Source organism: Budorcas taxicolor, chromosome 13 (genome assembly GCF_023091745.1).
Source record: "Budorcas taxicolor isolate Tak-1 chromosome 13, Takin1.1, whole genome shotgun sequence".
In the NCBI taxonomy this organism is placed as follows: domain Eukaryota; kingdom Metazoa; phylum Chordata; class Mammalia; order Artiodactyla; family Bovidae; genus Budorcas; species Budorcas taxicolor.
Genome location: NC_068922.1, coordinates 31,078,692 through 31,103,483, shown reverse-complemented (window position 1 = coordinate 31,103,483; position 24,792 = coordinate 31,078,692). Strand labels below are relative to the sequence as shown.

The following is a 24,792-nucleotide window of genomic DNA, read 5'->3' as shown; positions in this document are numbered from 1 at the left end:
AAAATCATCTCATCCCTCCAGCAAGTTCCATGACCACCAGGAACATCCTTTCCTCTCTTCCCAGCACACATAACTCTGGTGCTTGGAGGGAGCCTTTAACAACACAGCTTTGTAACACCAGCAGCACCACCTTCTAAGCAGTGAGTTTCTTTTCCCTCGCTGTCTCCACGCTCAGCTTTGCTGCTGAGTTGTGAATGGTCAGGATTTCACATGGTCCTGAGGCTTTACAGAGTCCTAGTGCCTTGTGTTTAGTAAGTAGACCCAGAACTCTGCTTTTCCATCTTTACCCAGATAGACTCAGTCTTGAATTATATTTCCAAAGTCAGTATTTAGTGGCAATTCATATACATTAAGGGTCTATTTGCAAACACTATAATTCTATCGTTGTTTTGTGGGTCCTCTATTCATGAAAGAATGGTTATCACCACTTCCCCATCTTTCTGCCTTAATATTAGACTTAAAAGTCTTTTAAGTCTTTTAAGATTTCAAAACTGGTTGCAATATGATCACTCGTGTTGATATCAATTTTCTGATTCAAGCATCTCCCCCAACGATAGTCAGCTCTACTTCCCCCTGTCTTTCCACCACACCTACTTCTTTGCCACTCTTGTTTCTCAGCTTTTAACACATGTTATTCAGTGAACAACTTTTGGAATCAAGTCAGCCTCATTCTACACCACCATCCTCCAAGAACACCCTTCTATATGTTCAGCGGGATGTCTGTGTCCCTGTGCTTGACGCTTTCTTTGTCACTGGATTAATTGATATTTTAATTTATTAATTGAACGTTTACAAAGGGTTTCGCACTGTGCAAACCACCAAACCACTGCATAATTGATTGGCTTTAAGAAGGAGTGAAAGTTCTGCTGAGAATATATGGTTTAGCAAATTAAAAAATGACACATGTGGTAGCTCTCTTGATAGCAAATTCCTAATGTATTTGCTTAAAAAGAAAAGGAGGATAATTTTAGATGAAAGGAAATTGAGATTGGAAATACAGATAAAGAGACTTTTAAAAATGAAGGTGGCCATTGCCTGCATCCTCTTCCTCCAGACTGTAGACTGATTTCCCTGTATTTCCTGACAGCCTGTGGGGGCAATATTTACATCCGTAATGCTGATTCTACTGGATACGTAACCTCCCCCAACCACCCTGACCGTTATCCCCAGCACGCTGACTGCATTTGGCTTATAGCTGCTCCTCCCGGGAAACTCATACGACTGCAGTTTGAAGGCCAGTTCAGTATCGAAGGAACACCCAAGTAGGTCGCCTCTGTTTAATTTTCCTGCTATCCAGAGTTGGTATTTATTTTCAGCTGTCACATTTAAGAACAGTTTCCTACTGCTTTTTTGTCTTTTCTAAAAGTTTTTATGGAAATGTAGTTCATTTACAATATTGTGTTAGTTTCAGATTTATAGCAAAGTGATTCAATTATGTATATATCATTTACATTCTCTTTCATGATAGGTTATTATGTGATATTGAAAATAGTTCCTTAAGCTATACAGTAGGTCCTGGTCCATCTGCTCTTCTCAGCAGCATTTACTGCTAAGGAAATCTAGGGATGGGGAAGAGAAATGTTAACACCTCAAGCTGAAAACCTTGCTTGCCAGTCACCCTCCCATCAGCTGAGCAGATGATGTAAACAGATACCATCCCTCCTGACCCTGTGCACATCCTCCAAGAGACTCGGAGGACGGCTGTCTGAGATTTATGTCATCTTTTCTTCCTCCCACAGGAAAAATAGAGTGTCTCTGGTAGACAAGTATTTATTTGCCCAGCCTCACACTCAGTGTCATAAATGATAAAATGCCTCTTTAACAAATGGAAATTTGTGACACCAGGGGTCACCAGGGTTAGAAACAGGATTGGAAATAAGGACAGTCCAATTTCCCAATCTCTGTTTAATAAGAATCATTAAAGATTACAAACCAGAGAGTTTATGTCTTGCTATGTTGAACACAAAGAGATTGAAAAAAGGTCTGTATTTTTCTCTTAGTTTAACAAAAGCATGTATACACGTGTATATATGTGTGCAAAGCTTAGGTACGAGAGATTTTGTTTACCAGTTCTGGACTCTTGATATAATGCCACTGTCCCCTCACTGAGCATTAATTGGCTGGTTGACTTTCTCAAGAAAGATTGGGTAAATACCTGTCCTTTTTTATGGACACAGAATTCTGGCTGAGATTCTCCATAAGTTCCATTTACAGAGCTGTCAAGAGAGTTCATCTTTGTCTCATGAAATGTGTCATAACATCATGTGAAACAAAATACTTGGGTTCTGAAACTCCTAGGGGTTGATTTTGGAGCTTCTCTGCTGGCTCAGTGGTAAAGAATCTGCCTGCGAATGCAGGAGAGGCAGGTTCAATCCCTGGGTTGGCAAGATCCCCTGGAGAAGGAAATGGCAACCCACTCTAGTATTTTTGCCTGGGAAACCCCATGGACAGAGAAGCCTGGCCAGGGTATAGTCCATGGAGTCACAGAGTTGAACATGACTGAGTGACTAAACAAATACATGTACAACAAGGGGTTGATTTGAGAATGACTTGTGGTAAATATAAAACCTGTCTTTTTGAGCTCCTAACTGGAGTGTGTTATGTTTCAGAAAAATATTATACAGCATTTTGAAGTGACACACCACTTCTATAGACTCTATTGTGGTGTCTATGCTACGATGTGTACCTGGTGCTACAGAAATAATGATTTCATTATGCCCTTGGAGAAAGTGAAGTCTTTATTATCAAAATATGTCAAGGCCATTGACTTTACAAATTTAACAGAATCTTCTTTCCACTTTAGCTGTACGTCCAATTACCTTGAGTTGCGAGATGGAGCTGATTCAAACGCACCGATACTTTCCAAGTTTTGTGGGACATCTCTGCCCATCAGTCAGTTGTCCTCAGGAGAGGTGATGTATTTGAGATTCCGGTCTGACAACAGCCCCACTCATGTGGGATTCAAAGCCAAGTATTCTATAGGTAATGTCATTTCTCTATTCAATACAAAAGTAGTGACAGAATGATTGCATCAAAACTTTTTAAAAAATCCTGCCATTTTTAAAGAAGTCTATCTGCCTAATTTTAACAGTTATTTTAATGATATAAGTAAGGAATGTGAATGTTTAAAACCACAAAGTCATTTATCAATTTTAATTTTTACTTTAATTTCCATCTTAAAACACTTTCTTTGTATACTTGAATATTTTTATTTTTCTTTTAATTTTTATATATTCAGTTAAATTCTAGTTTCTTCCTCTTGTCATAAAATATGTGTAATGTCACTTTAGATAGTAAAACTGTTTAGCAATCAGATGGCTAGTTTTTAGAACCATGACTTTGACCTCCTCAACATTAATGGATAATCCGAGATGTTTTTCCCCTAAATCTCTAGCACCAAGTCATTCACTCAGTGTTTCGATTTCTTTCCTTTAAAATATAAATAATAAACATACATTCTGAAGATGCACTACAAGATGGTCACAGTTACATAGAATTTAGTATCTAATAGGTCTGAACACAAACCAAACATATTTGATACACTCAAAACTCGAAAAGCCTAGTCGTAACAATATTTAATCTATACCATATGTCTTTTATAGCCTGAAGAAAATTGTATATAATTCAGTCTGTCACATCCAGCTGATAAGAAATAATAGGATAGCAATTTTCAAGGCCCTGAGGTACCCATCACTGCAGTAGCAAATTTATTTGATAAACTAGAAATCACAGGCATACCTAATCAACCACAGCATCATTTCTAGTTGAGCTTAAACTCAGTCTACAGAATCACCAACCCAGGCTGCTGCTGCTGCTGCTGCTTCAGTCATGTCCGACTCTGTGAGACCCCATAGATGGCAGCCCACCAGGTTCCTCTGTCCTTGGGATTCTCCAGGCAAGAACACTGGAGTGGGTTGCCATTTCCTTCTCCAATGCATGAAAGTGAAAAGTGAAAGTGAAGTCACTCAGTCGTGTCCAACTCCTAGCGACTCCATGGACTGCAGCCCATCAGGCTCCTCTGTCCATGGGATTTTCCAGGCAAGAGTACTGGAGTGGGGTGCCATTGCCTTCTCCAGGCTGCTAGGCAGCTCTTATCAATCTATCAGTTAGTTCTGGAAAGAAACCTGATTGCAATTAGCAGCTCTTATACAGTGTCCTGAGAGAATTCATGAGACATCACAGGATATGCCATTCAGCAGTCTTTCCGTCTTCCCTTTCCCATTATTAGATTGGACTTGTGGTATCATTTCTCTGTACATCAATAGCAGATTTCATATAAGGGAAGCACATACTAAACATTTCCACCATTTTTTAAAACTTCAGTTTATATTCACTTGGCACCGAAAAGCTTTTCAAGGTGCTGGCTAAATTTCAAAGTAACCGTAATAGCATATTGCTCTTTTTTTGCAGCCCCGTGTGGGGGAACAGTGACAGGGCAAAGTGGTGTCATCGAGAGCAATGGATACCCAACACAGCCATACACAGATGACTTATTCTGTGAGTGGCGTCTCCGGGGACCCTTGGGACACTATCTCACCATCCACTTTGAAGACTTTAACCTTCAGAATTCATCTGGCTGTGAAAGAGACTTTGTGGAAATCTGGGAAAACCATACATCTGGTCAGTGAAATATGTCTACTGTCTTTTGGGAGGTGTCTGTTTTCACCTGTTACTCATTCAGCGTCTGAAATACCCTCATTTCCAAGAAAGGCAGGAGTTTGTTTCTTACAGAAACAAAGAAGTGCAGATCAGTTAGCTATGGACTGTTTAGCGTTTCTCTCCCTCATTTCTTACCCAAGAAACAGTGGTGTCCAAAGCCCAGGGGTCATTGTAGAGCTTATCCTGGGACCACACTGAGAGAGCACTGTAGGAAGGCACCCTCTTCCAGGGGAGCCTCCAGGGGAAACAGCTAGATATTTGAGGGGCATCCTGTAAGGGAAGGAGAGGAAAGGAGAATATACTGGGACCTCCCTGGCGGTCCAGTGTTTAAGAATTCACCTTGCAATGCAGAGGACACGAGTTTGATCCCTGGTCAGGAATTTAAGATCCCACATGCCACGGAGCAGCTAAACCTGTATGCCACAACTACTGTGCCTACACATTATGGAGTGGAACTAGAGAAGTCTGTGTGCCATAATGAAGACCCAGCACAGCCAAAAAAAATTTTTTTTAATTTTAAAAAAGGGTGGTACACCGTGGAAATAGTATGAGATGGATGCTTCCCACTCTGTCTCCTTAGACCATTTCACAACCAACTGAGCCAACCTTCCTCATTGTGCTGATGCTCTTGGTTCTACCTGGTTGCTGTTTTTGTCACTCATCTTCATATATTTGAATATATCAATTTGTATTCATGTTTGACCTACTTCTCTTGCCAGAGCTCACCATTTCTTCCTGGGCAGGGTCTTATCTATTATTATTTTCTTCGGGAATGCCAAGTATCTCAAGTAGAGGTTAAGTGGAATCAACCCACTGGACTTAAACACATGCTTCATTCTTATTTCACTCTCACAGGTACATTATTGGGCAGATACTGTGGAAGCAGCATTCCCAACAGCATAGACACTTCCAGCAATGTTGCTTTGGTCAGGTTTGTCACGGACAGCTCTCTCTCTGCCTCAGGATTCAGAATACGGTTTGACTCCAGCTTGGAAGGTAAGTTTATTGATTCATTAAAAAAATACACACACACACGTATATATATCATGGTCAGTTCAGTTCAGTCGCTCAGTCATGTCCGACTCTTTGCGACCCCATGAATCGCAGCACACCTGGCCTCCCTCTCCACCACCATCTCCCAAAGTTCACTCAGACTCATGTCCATCGAGTCAGTGATGCCATCCAGCCATCTCATCCTCTGTTGTCCCCTTTTCCTCCTACCCCCAGTCCCTCCCAGCATCAGAGTCTTTTCCAATGAGTCAACTCTTCATATGAGGTGGCCAAAATACTGGAGTTTCAGCTTTTGCGTCATTCCTTCCAAAAAACACCCAGGGCTGATCGCCTGTAGAATGGACTGGTTGGATCTTCTTGCTGTCCAAAGGACTCTCAAGAGTCTTCTCCAACACCACAGTTCAAAAGCATCAATTCTTCGGTGCTCAGCTTTCTTCACAGTCCAACTCTCACATCCATACATGACCACTGGAAAAAGCATAGGCTTGACTAGACAGACCTTTGTTGGCAAAGTAACGTCTCTGCTTTTCAATATGCTATCTAGGTTGGTCATTACTTTTCTTCCAAGGAGTGTCTTTTAATTTCATGGCTGCAGTCACCATCTGCAGTGATTTTGGAGCCCCAAAAAATAAAGTCGGCCACTGTTTCCACTGTTTCCCATCTATTTCCCATGAAGTGATGGGACCAGATGCCATGATCTTCATTTACTAATATGTATTATAGTAACACATATTATTGGATTGGCAAAAAAAATTCATTTATTTTTCCCATAACAGCTTACAGAAAAACACAAATGAGCTTTTTGGCCAACCCATTATTTATATATTTATATATATGTATCGATACATATATACATGTATGTAAATATATGTATCGATACATATATACATATATATAAATCTATGTATCGATATATATTTAGTGATACATATATATTGATACATATATATAAATAATGGGTTGGCCAAAAAGTTCATTTGTGTTTTTCTGTAAGCTGTTATGGGAAAAATAAATGAATTTTTTTTTGCCAATCCGATAATATGTATTACTATAATACATATTAATATATTTCTGAGCAGCTATACTGAATAGACACTCTACTTAGGCATTGGTGTTAAAAAAGCTGGACAAGACACCGTGGCCCCTGTCTCCTTGGACCTCAGTAGTCTAGCAGGAGGTAGACAGTAATCAGATGGTCATACCAATAAATGAAGTGTCACAAATGCAATCCGTGCTACAAAGCAAAGGACCTAATGCTGAGAGGGTGCGAGGAGGCGAGAGCCTTCACCACGTCTCATCTGAAGAAGGCCAGTCCCTTATTGCTCCAGTCATTTAGGATTTGTGTTCCAAACTCCCTGACAAGCTCAGGTGAAATAAAGACCTTGTCATGAAAAAACTGGATGATCATTTGAGCCTTTTGCTTTCAGACTCTGACGGTTACTACACTTACTGATCTCTCATAGTTCTTCGGTCATGATGACAAACGGCTGCCAGTGCACTATCAATATGATCCATGGAAAGAAAGTGAAAGTCTTAGTCGCTCAGTCGTGTCCAACTCTTTGTGACCCCATGGACTGTAGCCCGCTAGGCTCCTCTGTCCATGGAATTCTCCAGGCAAGAATACTGGAGTGGATTGCCATTCCCTTCTCCAGGGGATCTTCCTGACCCAGGGATAGAACCCAGGTCTCCTGCACTGCAGGCGGATTCTTTACAGCTGAGCTACCAGGGAAGACCTATGATCCATGAAAGCAGAGATTAAGTATTAAATATCAGAAAAAGTCCTTGCATACTTACAATGATAAATAAGAGCAATAATTTTGTCCAGTGGGGCAATAGAAAAAAATGCTTTACTTTTGAGAACATTCCTTATAGGATCAAATTGGAAGTTTTCTTGTTTATGTTTTGTTTTCCCTTCAGCGTGTGGTGGGGATCTCCAGGGCCCCTCTGGAACATTCACTTCTCCCAACTACCAGAACCCTAACCCTCATGGCTGGATGTGTGAGTGGAGAATCACCGTGCAGGAAGGGAGGAGGGTCACCCTCACCTTTGACAGCCTGAGGCTGGAAGCCCATCCATTCTGCAGCAGTGAGCATGTGACAGTAAGTGTCCTCTGCAGCCAAGGGTATTATAGTCCATTGTTTAAGGAGCTTATTGACCCGTAAATCACAGTCAGAAAACTAGGTCAGGAATATTCCCCTGCGTGCAACTGTATCTCACACAAATTCTGAGTGTTTTAGATAAAACAAAGTCACAGTAAATGTTGGCCAAAATATTTGTAAAAGCTGTTTTAGGAGACAGTTATCTCAGCCTATGTCAGAGTCATGGGCAGGATACATTTTAAAGCAAATGATCATTATATATGGAAAATCATTTCCGTTACATATGGAAAACAGAAAAGTTAAGCCTTCAGGTAGCAAATAACTAACTGGGACTAGAGTGACAGAACAAGCCACTGCCAAAAGGTTTAAGCAGATGGGTGAAAGTGAAAGTGAAGTCGCTCAGTCATGTCCGACTCTTCGTGACCCCATGGACTGCAGCCTACCAGGCTCCTCTGTCCATGGGATTTTCCGGGCAAGAGTACTGGAGTGGGGTGCCATCGCCTTCACCAAAGCAAATGGGTGATCCTGCCTAATTATTGTTTGCTGGCAGATGTCTGGAGGTTGCCAAGCCCAGCTTTGAGATTAAGAAAGCAAATGAAACCCCTGAGTGTGGACTGTGAAGTGACAAATAGATGCATATATACTGCATTGACTGTGGGTAAATATTAGTCTATTTCTCCACCCAGCTTCCCCTTTCCCCAGTCCTTGTTACCTCTCTAAATAGCTGATCCAGCCTTGTGGCTGCTCAGGTCCAAAGCTTTGATGTGTGTTTTGAAGTCCTTTCTCTCTCACCTTATACTGCATCCATAAACAAGTCTTGTTCACTGTATGTTTATAAGAAATCCAGAAACTAACCACTTCTCCTTACATTCACAACCATCACCATCACTACTCATTCAGATTTATTTCAATAACTTCCAACTGGTCTCTCTACATCTGCCCTTGTCTCTCTGCATCTCAACACAGCAGCCCATGTGATGAGTTTAAACCTAAATCAGGCCATGTTGCTTTCCTTGAAAATCGTCTAATGACCTTTTATCTCACTTGGAGGGAAATCTGAAATCTTCACAATGCCCCAACTGATTGTGCATTATCTGCTGCCCCTTCCTTCTCTTATCCATGTTCTTAATTCAAATTCCCCTCCTCTCCAGCCACCCTGGCCTCCTTTCTGTTCTTTGATTTGGGCTACCATGTCCGTTTAACCACTTCCCATGTACTATTGCCTCTGCCTGGAATGCTCCTTCTCGCTCATTCACGCCCTTAGTCCATTCAGCGTCTGCTCAGATGACTAGATCTGAGAAGCCTTCCCTAAGTACCTTCATTAAATAGACCCCGCCGCACTCTGGCCTGGCCCTTGTCTTGCATTACTGGTTTCACAGTACTTCACAACAGCTCATAGTCCACGTATTTATTTGTTTGTATATTGTCTGCTGCCCAGACTAGAACGTAAGCGCCGCTCACAGGGACGTGCCCTTAGCTTCGTTCCCTGATAAATCCCCAGTGCCTCACTCATAACAAACACAGTGATTGTTCAATCAATCAATAGTTAAAGGACTGTCACTTTCCTTTTTAAAAATAAGCCACCTTTGTTTTCATTTCATTGTTTCCTGCCGAATAGTGAATTTCAAAAATATGAAACATCGCTGTATGTTACTGTTTGTATTGCCCTAAAATAATCATATTCAAACTTCAGATTTTGCTTCTTAGATCTAATATCTGAAGGACCAAAATGTTGTCTTCTGTCAAATATTGAGAATTATGGAGCCCAGCATGTTTTCTCTTATTTGAAAGCCAGGATATTTTGGACCAAGCTTGCTTATTTTTGAAGGAACATTTTTCCTCTTGTTGAAGGAATAATACAGAAACAAGAATGAAGTAGAAAAAAACTTAACCACTCCCACTATACCTTAGTTTGAAGCATTTTCTTATGTATTTAAGTGACAGAAATTCATTTCTATACTAATTTTCATCAATTTTTTCTCAACATAAATGCAATGAATGCTATTGAATCATTTTTGTAGAGCTGAGAAAATAAAAAACATAAAAATACTTGGAATCCCACACAATCATTACTAAAATTTTGAGGTTTATGCTAGAAGTCTTTTTTCCGTTGAGATCATATTGAAACATAAGCATTAGAAATCTTACCAGCAGAGTACTCACATGCCCTATAGGAAAGATAATAACAAAAGTCATAGTTTCAAAGCTCAAATAATAAAATAAAATTTACAGCAGCAAGCACAAATTCTGAATCATGTCCTGCTTGTCATTTCCCCATCTCTGAATAATAAATGCCAAAGGCACCCTTTTCTACTCATGCAGCTACATCTTTTGATATTTATGTCATTATTTCAAAATAATATTCCTATGCTTCTACTTCTTCTTTTTTTTTTTTTTGTCTTAGACATTATCCACATCCAACTGTGGAAGATGAGGATTTAACTGTCTTCAAAAACCACCCCAGGATCACCACAAATGTACATGGGGGTACTCGCAATTCAGTTACTGCCCCAACTACCTCCCCAAATACTCCTGTCACTGATTTTGCCTAAATTGTTACTCGGGGTTTACATTAATATGACTATGAAAACGTCACTCCCATTTAAATGAAGTATTGTGCTCTGGTACCATTTGCTTTTGATTTTCCAAATAATAATTGTGTCCTGTTTTATACTTTCATGGTTTTGTGTGTGTGTGTGTGTTGTTTTCTATGTTCAGTTCAGTTCAGTTGCTCAGTTGTGTCTGACTCTTTGTGACCCCATGGACTGCAGCATGCCAGGCCTCCCTGTCCATCACCAACTCCCGGAGCTTACTCAAACTCATGTCCATCACGTCAGTGATGCCATCCAACCACCTCATCTTCTGTCGTCCCCTTCTCCTCCCGCCTTCAATCTTTCCCAGCATTAGGATTTTTTCCAATGAGTTGGTTCTTTGCATCAAGTGGCCAAAGTATTGGAGTTTCAGCTTCAGCATCAGTTCTTCCAATGAATATTCAGGACTGATTTCCTTTATTATGGACTGTTTGGCTCTCCTTGCAGTCCAAGGGACTCTCAGGCGTCTTCTCCAACACCACAGTTCAAAAGCATCAATTCTTCAGTGCTCAGCTTTCTTTATAGTCCAACTCTCACATCCATACATGGCTACTGAAAAAACCAGAGCTATGACTAGACGGACCTTTGTAGGCAAAGTAATGTCTCTGCTTTTTAATATGCGGTCTAAGTTGGTCATTGGAGAAGGCAATGGCACCCCACTCCAGTACCCTTGCCTGGAAAATCCCGTGGATGGAGGAGCCTGGTAGGCTGCAGTCCATGGGGTTGTGAAGAGTTGGACATGACTGAGTGACTTCACTTTCACTTTTCACTTTCATGCATTGGAGAAGGAAATGGCAACCCACTGCAGTGTTCTTGCCTGGAGAATCCCAGGGACGGGGGAGCCTAGTGGGCTGCCGTCTGTGGGGTCATGCAGAGTCGGACACAACTGAAGTGACTTAGCAGCAACAGCTAGGTTGGTCACAACTTTCCTTCCAAGGAGTAAGCGTCTTTTAATTTCATGGCTGCAGTCACCATTTGCAGTGATTTTGGAGCCAAAGAAAATGAAGTCTGCCACTGTTTCCACTGTTTCCTCATCTATTTGCCATGAAGTGATGGGACCAGATGCCATTATCTTAGTTTTCTGAATGTTGAGTGTTAAGCCAACTATTTCACTCTCCTCTTTCACTTTCATCAAGAGGCTCTTTAGTTCCTCTTCACTTTCTGCCCTAAGGGTGGTGTCATCTGCATATCTGAAGTTATTGATATTTCTTCCGCCAATCTTGATTCCAGCTTGTGCTTCATCCAGCCCGGCATTTCGCATGATGTACTCTGGATATAAGTTAAATAAGCAGGGTGGCAATATACAACCTTGACGTACTCCTTTCCAGATTTGGAACCAGTCTGTTGTTCCATGTCCAGTTCTAACTGTTGCTTCTTGACTTGCATACAGATTTCTCAGGAGGCAGGTCAGGTGGTCTAGTATTCCCATATCTTGAAGAATTTTCCACAGTTTGTTGTGATCCACAGTCAAAGGCTTTTTAGTCACTAATTCTTCCACACATTCCATACTCCAGGTGTATATTCCCACCTTATATGATAAAACGCTTTTATCTGTTCCATTCATTTTCCTTAGAAATATCATCCTTGAGCCTTTGCCTATCAGCTGCAAGTTTGATTCCTACTGCCATGCTCAGATTTCCCTTCATCTTCATATTTGCAAGTTTCTTCATCCATCTCATGGACAGGATACCTGGCTTTATGATAATGTGTTTCCTGTTCTTGGTTAATTTCCTCTTTGAGGTAAGGCATAGCCTCTTGTGGTTCTCTAAGGACACAGGCATGGGTGACAACGTTTTTGAGTACATGTATATCTGCAATTATCTTTATTCTATCCTTGTTCTTTTGACTGTATTATGTATGTCAAATATATTAATCATAATTTTGAAACTCTTTATTGCTTTTTTTGGGAGTCAGTCTTCTTCAAGTCCCTCTTTCCTATTATATTGGTCTCTGACTTTTACGTTGATTGTTTGCCTAAATGTCTACTGACCCTTGACTCTTCATTCCTATTTAAGTATTAAGTGCTAAAAGGTGATGGGAAGATCTCTCTGTGTGATTGGAGCCATCAACTTCTGGGCTTCATGGCCAGGGGGGTGTGGGGGGTGCTGGAGGGGTGGGAAGGGGGTTTCTGACCATTAAATCAGGGGAAACCACAAATGTCATATTACAGGTCTTCCCCACCCCTCACCCCTGAGGTTAAAGCATCAAATAATCACTTTCAGAATAGATTTCTGAATCTTTAATACAATGTCCACATTCCTTTCTTTGAAATACATTTTTATGAGTTCCATGCTTGTATTGTTTCCTCTTCATTCTGCTCCAAACAACAGGATGTGGCTTGTCTTCTATTTATCCTTTATTTGCTTGAGAACTTGACTGAAAGAAAGGAAGCACCAAAGGAAGGAAGGAGTAGGAACTCTTCCTGAGATCTACAGGTTGCTCAAGGGTGGCTTTGAGCAAGCCACTTCCAGACTGAAACCTCATGCAGTGACCTAAGCATACCATTCCTCCAGACTGGCTGCCTGTCTCACGCTGTGCCTGGATGGAGAAGTGGGAAAGCCACACCATCCTATGTGCAGAACAGTGAGACGAATGCCCCATTGTATTCCTGCTTTTAGTGCATTTTATGTCCTGAATGTCACATACCTACTTCTTACCCCACTGTTTTTCAAGAGTTTCAGTTTCTCAGTTCAAAGAGGAGTAGAGGAGGAATGTGGAAACAGCCGTCTTGTTCCTCCTAAAAGCGGGAGTTTGCATGATAAATGATGCCTCACAATTCTTAGTCACGGTGATTTTACACTCAGGGCAGATGCTGGGGAAGAGACAAAGGCCATTGATCATAGTTTTGCACATACTATCCTTGTAGTTGCAAATAATACCTTTTGATTCTGGCAATGTGTTGCCCATTCCTGTTTTTAGAATTATTGAAATACTTCTCTCCTGTTTCCTATGCATTGTTTCATGGTTTGGAATCGGAGGCATAATTTGTATCCCAATTTTATTATTACTGGCTCTTTAAACTGAGGCAAGTGGCATTATCTTTCTGAATTCTGGTGTGTTAACCTGGAAAACAGGGGTAATACAGTATGTCTGAGAGGTTAGTTTGCTAGTTTGATGAGGTAATCCAAGGGGTTATTAGTAGAGTCTGGCATGTTGTTTGTGCTCAATACATGATAAGAAATTTTGAGTCCATTCTTACAAGCTGGAAGACACTTTAAACCAGAAGCCCCCAAAGAGCTACATTTGATGATCAATCACAGTAGACAGAAAAGCATACAGCTTTTGTATGGAATACAGTATCCACCTCCATAGCTCTTAATGTCATATACAGCCTCATTATTCCTAATTGTAAGCCATTCCGATCCTTTTTAAAAGCAGAACTGTCACTCACTCTTTCATTTACTGTTTAGTTACTTCTAGATCTTTCTTGAGCTATCCTAGATATCTACTTGATTTTGGACAGAAGTGGAAGAATATTTTGCCAATTATCATTACCATGTGCATAACTGGAGTTTAATATTTTGGAGTCCACAATACTCAAATCCATTTTTGAAAGTTCAGACTTGCAAGAAAGTTGAAGCTTTGAATGCATAAGTAATTAGGAAAGAACTATTATATTGAGATTGATTTTTTAAAATCACTTTTCAAGGCATTTAAAAATATTCGAGTTCTTCTATACTTCAGCTCATCAGAGACTAACGTTTAAACCCTCTTTGCTGATGTCAAAGGTCCTAATACATTGCTAAGAAAAACTGCTCCCCAGTGAACTCTGTGAACTAAGACATAAGCATGTTAGCATAGCTGCTTTACATTTTGAGCACAGTTTCCAGTTGCAAAGAGCACAGCAGTTTTTTGTTTGTCACTATGTGGCAGGAGGGCATGACTGCAATGCTTCCATTTTTGTGCAATGACCCTGAGGGCACAAAATGCGCTGCGGGTGATGCGGTGGCTTGTGACCATAGGTCAAGTGCCCACATTGTGAAATAATTCATTTTAGCTCAGAGTTTCCTTAGAAGGAAGCATATGTAGGCTGGGAACATAAACTCCTAGGAAATACTCAGTAAGATGGGCTCTGTCTAAAGGTTAAACTGTTTTTCTCAACAGGTATTTAATGGCATTAGAAGTAACTCACCCCAGCTGGAGAAACTGTGCAGGAGCATGAATGGCAGCAATGAGATCAGATCTTCAGGAAATACAGTGAAGGTCGTTTATTTCACAGACGGGTCCAGGCCATACGGCGGTTTCACTGCCTCCTACACATCCAGTGAAGATGCAGGTAATAGCAGCAGCTATGAATACACCTGTGTCACAGTCTACATGGCAAGTGCCCGGCAGCTGCTGCCAAGCAGAGGAGTCACCTGTGTTCCCCTCAGAGGAACAGGGTTACACCTAGCATCTTCCATGAAAGACAAACATAACCAGCTAGAAAACCCAATTAAAAAGCCCAAAAACAAAAGACCAAAACTTCTAATTTTGGAAAGAAAACTGCTATTGCGAATTAGAAAAGTTTAAAAAAATGCTGTTAGAAGAGCTTCTAGCTGAGTCCCATGCGGTGTCACCATTATAGACAACTGCCAGGCCCACAGCCCTTGGTCAGATCTCTGTCTTGGCAAAGGACAGAGATCCCTTGGAAGGTAGCTTACTCCCAGAGTGTAACTAATGCAGCTGAAGACAGATTGTATTGTTTCTTAGTCATCCATCTATCCAGATACAGACTTCCAGCATACATGAATGTGGGGTTCACATATGATATTTAAAATTAAGCAAGATAATGACCTTTCTACTGTAAATATCCTCCTACTTTCTGGATTGGTGTTATTATCTAAGAACTTTAAACTTTAGAAAGAGTGGAATTGAATTAAAAAAAAAAACCCTTTATTTCATTGATACAAAGAATATTCATTCCCTTTTAAAAGGAACAAATTCATTGCAATGCCAGTGTTAAATATTATCTGTTTTATTCAATTAAATTCTCAGGTCAAGTGGAGGATTCCTAATCAGAAGCCACCACGGCCACCATTATATTTGGGTTTTACTTTAAATGAAATATTAATGAACAGTGGGCTCATATTAGAAGATACTGACTTAGCCAAACCTCACTCACCTAATCTACACTTCAGGGAAATAAAGGAAATGCTTATTTCTGTGCATCTTTCTTTCTAAACCCACAGAACAACTTCTGTAGTTGGTGCGATGAGCCAGCCCTTTGCCCACAACCCTGACTTCATCTGGAAAAACAAATCAAAAGCAATAAAAAGACTGCTTTGGTTATTACAATTATTTTTTCCTGTCACATGTGTATCTTCTCCTATGGCATGAGTCTGACAACTAGTCTTTGTTACCTTCTGTTTCCTCAGTGTGCGGTGGGTCCCTTACAAGTTTCCCCGAAGGAAACTTTACTTCTCCTGGCTATGATGGAGTCAGTAATTATTCAAGAAACCTAAACTGTGAATGGATGCTCAGCAACCCCAAACAGGGCAACTCCTCCATTTACATTCATTTTGAGGACTTTTATCTAGAAACTCACCAAGACTGTCAATCAGATGTCCTTGAGTTCCGAGTAGGTGAGTCCAATCACGGAACACGCTCTCCCATTCATATCTACAACTTTCTCCTTTTGCTTGGAGTCCAGTGACCTCCCACTGAAGGGAGTCAAGGACTGTAATGGATATATGTAAGGTCCAGAAGAACACTGTTCAGACAAAACCATCATTCTGCATGTGTCCAGCTGAGGACAATATCTCCCATAAATGGAATGAGATGGATCAGTGTTGACAGCTAGACCCTAGGTTTTTACGTTTTTTACCAATTGTGTCTCTGTTTAAATATATGGTAAAAAATAATTATGAAAACATGAATTGGAACAAAATGGTGCCTAGGATAAAGAGGTTCCTTTGTATTTGAGAAAGAAGGATTTGTGAAATGTCTGCTACTAAATCAGAATTTAAATGTGCATCAGTGAATAGCTTGAAATGTTTTATTATTATTATTATTTATTCTGATTGAATCTGTTGAATATATTTTTCAAAAGTTATATAAATGACACTCGGTGCGTTGTTCTGCTCAGGTAATGCTGATGGGCTTCTGATATGGAGACTTTGTGGATCTTCAAAACCTAGAATGCCATTGGTTATACCTTATCCAGAGGTATGGATACACTTTGTCACCAATGAGCGTGTAGAACATGTTGGATTCCATGCACAGTATTCCTTTACAGGTAAGACTGATGATAAGCTCTCCAACTCTAGTGATAAAACAATACATAGATTTTTAAATGATATTTTCTAGAAAGATCTCACATGTATTTTATTAGATTTATTTCTAGGTTTATTTGTTGGTTTTGTTGGTACTGTCAATCAGACATTTTTATTTACACTTTCTACCCAGTTCTTTTTTTTTCAGACAACTCAAAATAATATTTTAATTGGTATAACAATTAAATAGAAAACTAGCAAGGATATATAAGGCCTCTGAACAACCAACTTAACCTGACATCTACAGAACAATTCCAGCAACAACAGTGGAATACATATTCTTTCCAAGGGCATGCATAACGTTCTCCAGTGCAAACAATATAGCCAGTTCTTATCGGCAAACAGCTGACTGGGGAAAGGAGTGAGATTTCTTATCCACTCAGTCAACCAGGTTGCCAATTGGTTCTTCTCCATCAGATTGAAAGAAAAGTGTCAGACATCTGGAAGCATTTTTATTTCTGTGGAACATCATACCATACTATGCTTTCAAAATGTATTTTTGTAAATTAGAAAATTTTTTCTAATTTTTTCAACTTTCTGTGCTAATGTACACTTTGATAGCTGACTACAGTACATGTGTTTATTGTCAAAGGACAAAATGTTTAGTTATGGTACTGGTCATATTCTTCAAGCTTACATGTGTTTTCATGGGCCAAGTTTTTTCAAGAAAGCCAATGTTCTTTACATTGTCCCGAGTGCATTTATTGTCAGGTGCATTTATTGCATTTATTCTATGCTCATCCAAGTTTTTGCCATTTTTGGTTCATACATCTTCCTTCTCCTTTGTATCAAACTTGAGCCCACCTTCATTATGTGATTCCATTTAATTAACACTATATAAGATTCTGTTTATTTCTAATCTTCCATCTTTTTCCTTTTTCCTTTCAGTTTTACTTTGCTTTCATCTAATTTCATCTATTTATCCATTTATGACCCTTTTTGAAAAATCATAAAGTACAATGGCTATAAATAGTATTTACTTTGACTTTACAGAATTTTGTGGGTTTTTTCCTATCTTATTGAGAAGTTTACAAATCTAATTTCAGACTGTGGTGGAATACAGATAGGTGACAGTGGAGTGATCTCAAGCCCCAACTATCCAGCTGCGTACGACAGCTTGACCCACTGTTCTTGGCTGTTGGAAGCCCCACACGGCCACACCATCAATGTGAGTACTGACGAGTGGGTGAAATATCAATACTTCTGAAACTGTACAACGAAAGTATTGTGTCCTGGTTGGAGACAGAGTTGTTTTTTTAATAAGCAAGTGATTAGAATAGGCTTTAATCCTGCCATCAAATCATTTTCTCCCTAAAATTCTCTGATCGGAGTACATACATTGACATCTAGACATTTACAATTAATGAAGGATGAATTATATTCCATTCTTCTTCAAACACAGGAGAAGCTCTCTGTAGAAGACCATTCTCCATCTGGAATAGAGACACTTTCATGTTCTTAATATAAGTTGCCATCCCAGCTAAGGGGACTGAATATGATCCTAATGACTCCCATTCTGGGAGAAATATTCACTCTCAAAATTTCCAAGAGAAACTTCAATGAGAAAAAGTAGAGAAGGGCAAGGAGAATGAAATAAGATATGTAAATACAAAATTATATAAATTAAAATGAAAGGATGAAGAAGGACTTCAGTCTAACTCTACATAGACAGGCTCATTTACAACTCAGAGTGTTTTCTCGTTTCTTCTCTTTTCTCCTGCAGCTGACATTCAGTGATTTTGACATTGAAGCCCATGAGAACTGTGCCTGGGACTCAGTCACTGTGAGGAACGGTGGTTCTCCTGGATCACCCATCATAGGACACTACTGTGGAATTTTAAATCCAGGGACGATCCAGTCAGGTTCCAACCAGCTGGTGGTGATTTTTAATACAGACCATTCGATACAACATGGTGGATTTTATGCTACATGGAGCTCAGAGACTTTAGGTAAAAGAAATACTGTCTGCACTTACTGTCTTTTATCATCAATGTAGTTTTAAAATTTACTAACTAATCCAACAAGTCTATATTTTGTACCTACTCTGTCAGACTCAATTCTAAATTTTTACACTACACATGTCATCTCATGTAACAACCTTCTAAGGAAGACTCACTATTGATCCACATTTTCTCCACTTGCATGGGTGGAAGCAGGATAAATGGGTTGATAATCTGCCCAAGTCGTGTAGCTGATAATCAGAAGACTTGAGATTTGAGTAAAGATAGCAGAGCCCAGAAACTCTGATTTAAATACTTCTACCATGTTGCCTCCGTAGGCAAAAGGCCATGGCACAGCTTGGGAATCACAAGTAGTAGAAAATATGTGCTGGGATCACAAGTAGTTTAAAGTATTTTGAGCTTGGAGGCAGGATGCAGAGTAGTGAGTTGAGGGCAGGAAAAGCAGTTATCCACTTCCTGAAGATCTTCTGGAAAAGGAAATGTCAACCCTCTCCACTATTCTTGCTGGAGAATCCCGTGGACAGAGGAGCCTGGCGGGCTACAGTCTATGGGGTCACAAGAGTCGGACGCAACTTAGAGACTAAACCACCACCACCACATCCTGAAGAGCCTTGGCTTCTGAATTACCCCTCCGGCAGTGGGAAGCTAGCTGAAGAGTTTTCAGCAGCAAAGTGACAAGACAACATTTGTGATTTAGAATGAATGCTCTGTACAGGGCAAGACATAACAGATCTGATTTCAAAGGATTAATTGTTGTACCTGCAAACTATGAACTTCATGGAAATCCCCAGAAAATGTAAGACTTGGCATTGGATACTTTTGTTAGGATCCCATCATAGCTGGGCAATATCACAGAAGACAGTTATTTCTAGAAGAGTCAGGGGGTGATTAGGAAGCTCTTTGTGGAAAAAAGCAAAAGATATAAATAAAACTCTAACTTCATTTTGTTTTAAATTCATATATTTTTCTTTTGTTGTCTCTTAAGAACATATTTTCATATTACAAAATAATTCTAGATTTTTTTCTTTTAATCCCTGTAATGTAATTTTCATCCATTGACATTTCAGTGTGAATGAACCAGAATGCTTAATGAAAAGTTTTCCCCTCCTCAAAATCATTTTCTCCTGTTTAAGTTAGATTAAAATTACATGTTATGTATGTATGTTAGAGTAAAATTGCAAATGAGTATAGACTTGCGCTTCATGTGTTAGCGGCAGTAAAAAACAAAGCTTGAGATTGTTGGGCCACAAATATTAATACACCAGAGCCTCAAGGGGAGTAAAAATTATTGCTCTTATTTGATGACAGAGTGGAAGTCTGTTCTCTTTTTGGCATGGATTAATGGGATCAGGTGAGTTCAGTACAGGGGTAACCAAACAGTAACAACTGAAGGTTCCTGTGACTTCGCTGACCTTACATTTGCTGAGAGTCCTTGCTGTGGACCTGCCCCGAGGGTCAGAGACTCATATGTAAGGAGAGATGCACTGAAATCTCATTTAGAAACATGTCTTCTCCAAAAGACTTAGGTTTACCAAAATTGTTACATTCTTCACAAGGTGATGACTATTTCCATGACAATTTTTCAGGCTGTGGTGGAGTACTTCATTCGAACAATGGTACAATCAGATCCCCTCACTGGCCTCAGAATTTTCCCGAGAACAGCAGATGTTCCTGGACAGTCATTACACACCAAAGTAAACACTTGGAGATCAGCTTTGACAACAACTTCCTCATCCCCAGTGGGGATGGACAGTGTCAGAACAGCTTTGTGAAGGTCAGTGTGCTTGTGTATTTAATTGGAGCCAAGCTGGTTTCAGGAACGTAAATGTTTAGACTAGAAATGACTCATTGCTCTCAAAGTAGGAGAAGGACAATTGCACTGCTTGGATTTCTTGAATGAAAAAGTGAGAAACCTCAACCACTGGGAGTTTAAAAAAATGCTTTGTTGCATCTTCTATGTTCTTTCTCTGAGGGCCTGTACACCTTTTAGTGGAAAGAACACTGGCCTGGACTCCACCTCCTTTGCATTTACCGCCTCCATGTTCCTCTCTGAGCCAATTAAACATTTTGGCTTTAAATCACTCAACTGTAAAATAAAGAGAATAATTCCTACTTTAGTAGGAATGTTCTTAGCATTAGCGGTGATATGATATAATAACATAAATAGTACTCAATACTTGAAATATATAAACTACTCAATGAGTAGAAGTGGCAGCTCTGGGGAGCCTCGGAGTTGAGCTGCTCGGTATCTTGAAGGTGATGGTACAGTAAGTCCCCTATGTATGAATGAGTTCCATCCGAAGAGTGTGTTTATAGGTCCAGTTTGTTCATTCAGTACAGTTCAGTTCAGTCACTCAGTCATGTCTGACTTCTCACAACCCCATGGACTACAGCACGCCAGGCTTCCCTGTCCATCACCAACTCCTGGAGCTTGCTCAAACTCATGTCCATCAAGTCAGTGATGCCATCCAGTCATCTCATCCTCTGTAGTCCCTTTTCCTCCTGCCTTCATTATTTCCCAGCATCAGGGTCTTTTCCAAAGAGTCAGTTCTTTGCATCAGGTGGCCAAAGTATTGGAGCTTCAGCTTCAGCATCAGTCCTTCCAATGAATACTCAAGACTGATTTCTTTTAGGGTGGACTGGTTTGATATCCTTGCAGTCCAAGGGACTCTCAAGAGTCTTCTCCAGCACCACAGTTCAAAAGCATCAATTCTTTGATGCTCATTGGACCATAAAGGAAGTTGAGCACTGAAGAATTTCTTCATTAGTCCAACAGTTTGCCTAGGTACCCAGCTAATACAATCGGCTATATAGTACTGTCATGTATTAGGTTTATAATACTTTTCACACAAATAATACAAAAAAAACAAACACAAAAAATAAACATCTTTAAAGCAGAGACATTACTTTGCCAGCAAAGGTCCATCTAGTCAAGGCTATGGTTTTTCCAGTTGTCATGTATGGATGTGAGAGTTGGACTATAAAGAAAGCTGAGCACTGAAGAATTGATGCTTTTGAACTGTGGTGTTGGAGAAGATTCTTGAGAGTCCCTTGGACTGCAAGAATATCAAACCAGTCCATCCTAAAGGAGATCAGTCTTGAGTGTTCATTGGAAGGATTGATGTTGAAGTGGAAGCCCCAGTACTTGGCCGCCTGGTGCTAAGAGCTGACTCATTTGAGAAGACCCTGATGCTGGGAAGGATTGAAGGCGGGAGAAGAAGGGGACGATAGAGGATGAGATGGTTGGATGGCATCACTGACTCGATGGATGTGAGTTTGGGTAAATTCCAGGAGCTGGTGATGGACATGGAGGCTTGGCGTGCTACAGTCCATGGGGTGGCAAAGAGTCGGACATGACTGAGAGACTGAACTGAACTGAACTGAATCTTACAGTACAGTACCTTGAAAAGTACAATAGTACCAACTGTATCACCGCTGCTTTTATGCTTGCTTCTGGACATCCTGGACTTGAAATAAAGATGCTGTACTACTGTACTCTATATAGTACTGTACAGTAAAATCCACGAAAGCACAACCACTTGTAGAGGATACAGGCAAATGACAATGTATACCGGACATGTGAACTGACTTATGTGATTGGACATGTGAACACACATTCGCTTCTTTAAAAGTTCACAACTTGAAGGTTCGTGTGTAGGGGACTTGCTCTCTAAACTGGTGTATAATCAAATGTATACACACACATGTGTGAACACAAGTGACACTGGGAAACTGAGAAAGGTAGGTGGACTGCATCAAGTCCACCTCCTGGTTATGATATTAATTATAGTTTTACGAGATGTCAGTATTAGAGGAAACTGGGAAATGTGTACCAGGGAGTCCTCTATGTCTTACAACTGCATGTGAATCTGCACGTACTCAATAAACATAATAAAAAAAATCATTTGAGTGATAAAATATCACATGCAGCCAGGCTGAACTGTACAAACCTTAAGAAAAGTCAGAAAGTTTTTGCCAGTTTTGTAACATTTTGTAGATCTAATATTTAAGAGTTCTAGGTCATAGAGCCAATGAAATGAGATCTTGACTGACATAGCAGCAATGAATATTTAATAATTCCTTACCATTATTGTCATGATAACACCTATGTTCTGGGCCAAAAGGTAGAAATGTCAAATCCATAATTAATGACTTCAGGAAAGCATAAGCCTTTGAGGATTCTTGAAGTTCCTTATTGAAACAGTTGAGATGCTTTCATAAAAGTTTTAGCTCTGATCATTTTGCCTTAAAAAGAGTATATGCAGATCTCTCTGTAAATCATGTTTATAATTTTACAGAGTTAAAAATACACATAGTACAGAAGGTGGATAGAAAACTTCTGTTTAGTGTTTCCCTGGATAGTTAAGGGCAGGGAGTGGGAGGACATAAAGGGGATGTTAGGAAAATGTGGGTGTACATTTCTTTCCTGATGCTTATTTTGATCTTAGATATTTGGCAGAATATCCTCACTCTTGTTCTCAGTAGTTCCAGCCCCATGCACCTCCCATATCTCATACATGGCAAATATAATCTGGCTTCAGTAAGCTAACAGCAGGATATGCAGTGTTTGAAACTCACTTGAAATGATATGACCTTGAAGAGCTGATAGTAAACCTGTGCTCTGCATTTGGTCTCCCTTACACTTCTTCCTCTGGGCCAATTTGCTAATAGAAATTTCTATAACGGCTTGATGTGTTATGGCTTTGTTCAAGGAACATTCCTGCAAGTGATAAGTTTAGAATGAGTAATTCAATGTAAAGGAAATGTTGAGTAGTCAAGTAAGACCAATCCAAGCCCAATGTCCTTCTTGCCTTCTTGGGCTAGGTAATCCTTAGTTGGCGGTTGGGCAAGTTCAGCTAGATCAGGTCAACTAGGAGAAGGCAAGAGGAAATGGCCTAGCTACACAAAAATGAGCACAGTCTCCTTGGAAGAGTCAAGAATGGGCTGTGCTATTAAAAAAAAACAAAACAGCTTAAATGGTTTGCAAAAGAAAATACTGCAGATATGCGTCCATTTTATTTACCATTATGTTTCGCTCTCTATACATCTGAGTGCCCATCGTGTTCCAGCCTGGGCACATTTAACCATTGACCAGGGAAAGCCTGGGGCATTAAGTCCTGTTTCTGGCTCTGTTAGGTGTGGGGAGACACTCAGGAGTCCAGCCAGACCCTGTTAGCCACAAGCTGCGGGAATGTGGCCCCGGGGCCCATCACCACGCCCAGAAATGTCTTCACGGCCGTGTTCCAGTCTCAGGAGGCCCCAGCTCAGGGCTTCTCTGCTTCCTTCGTGAGCCGTAAGTAGTACAGAACGAGGGGGTCCTTGAAAGGGCGTGGCTGCCACGGGCAGACCTGGGGAGGTGAGGGTCTGCTCCACAGTTGCTTAGAACCCTGGGGAAGGGCTTGGGTGAATGAATCACCTGATCCTGAGAGTGCACCCTTCCTTCCAATTCAGTGAGAATGGAACCGAATTCAACTGTAGCTCACTAGAGAAATGATGTAGAAGGCCTGAGTGCCACTTGCGAATGTCCGAAATGGACCCTGAAATCCTCAGTGGGGCAGGAATTGAGCCGAAGTCCAGGAGGCCGTCATTAGTAGCCAATCAGCATACCTGGCTCGCAGCACTTACCTGTCTGCATGGGACTCACCTGGGGCTGTAAAAACACGGGATTCACCCCAAGTTTGTCTGAATTCAGAATTTCCCTGGCCAGGGACTTACATGTTTAGTTTCTCACCCAGATGATTCTCACGCCCAGTCAACCTGGAAGTCACCTTCTTAAGGATTTTCTCTTCCTTCTCTCATGGCTACTCCTACCAGGTGGATAGTGAGATGTGGAGGTCTCAGGACTGAGACACCGTGGTGCCTATGATTGTTGACTGAGTTAAATCAGGTAGCCACTATTTACAAACCACTGTTTAGGAAAAGGTTTGATGAAAGGAATTGGAGGAAATGACACAGTGAACAGGTATCCAGACATGAATAAGAGGGTGGTGTAAAGGAATTAATGAAAGGCACCCCAGACCTGATTTTAGGCCTTCACTTGGTTCATTGTATTTGTGTATGTGTGTGTGTGTGTTACTAACAGTTTAAAAGAATACTGATGTTTTCTATCTATGTTAGATAGGGAGTGTGTGGATTAACAAGTTAGTGGTTATAGAAAAATAAATGTCATTTTATTGGCTTAAAAAAAAAGGTAGTTCTCTTTATTTCTAACACCAGA

At 40.4% G+C, this 24,792-nt stretch overlaps 1 protein-coding gene across 1 annotated transcript in view; it reads left to right on the top strand.

Annotated features, from left to right (window-relative positions):
- Positions 1-24,792, top strand: part of CUBN (cubilin) — a 265,197-nt gene that overhangs the window by 181,259 nt on the left and 59,146 nt on the right. Inside the window, exons 44-55 of the mRNA XM_052651051.1 lie at positions 1,088-1,262; positions 2,804-2,982; positions 4,411-4,620; positions 5,515-5,655; positions 7,588-7,769; positions 14,465-14,636; positions 15,718-15,924; positions 16,428-16,577; positions 17,661-17,782; positions 18,338-18,563; positions 20,162-20,349; positions 23,712-23,868. Coding sequence (XP_052507011.1) covers positions 1,088-1,262; positions 2,804-2,982; positions 4,411-4,620; positions 5,515-5,655; positions 7,588-7,769; positions 14,465-14,636; positions 15,718-15,924; positions 16,428-16,577; positions 17,661-17,782; positions 18,338-18,563; positions 20,162-20,349; positions 23,712-23,868 — 2,109 coding nt within the window. The remainder of the gene's footprint in view (positions 1-1,087; positions 1,263-2,803; positions 2,983-4,410; positions 4,621-5,514; positions 5,656-7,587; positions 7,770-14,464; positions 14,637-15,717; positions 15,925-16,427; positions 16,578-17,660; positions 17,783-18,337; positions 18,564-20,161; positions 20,350-23,711; positions 23,869-24,792) is intronic.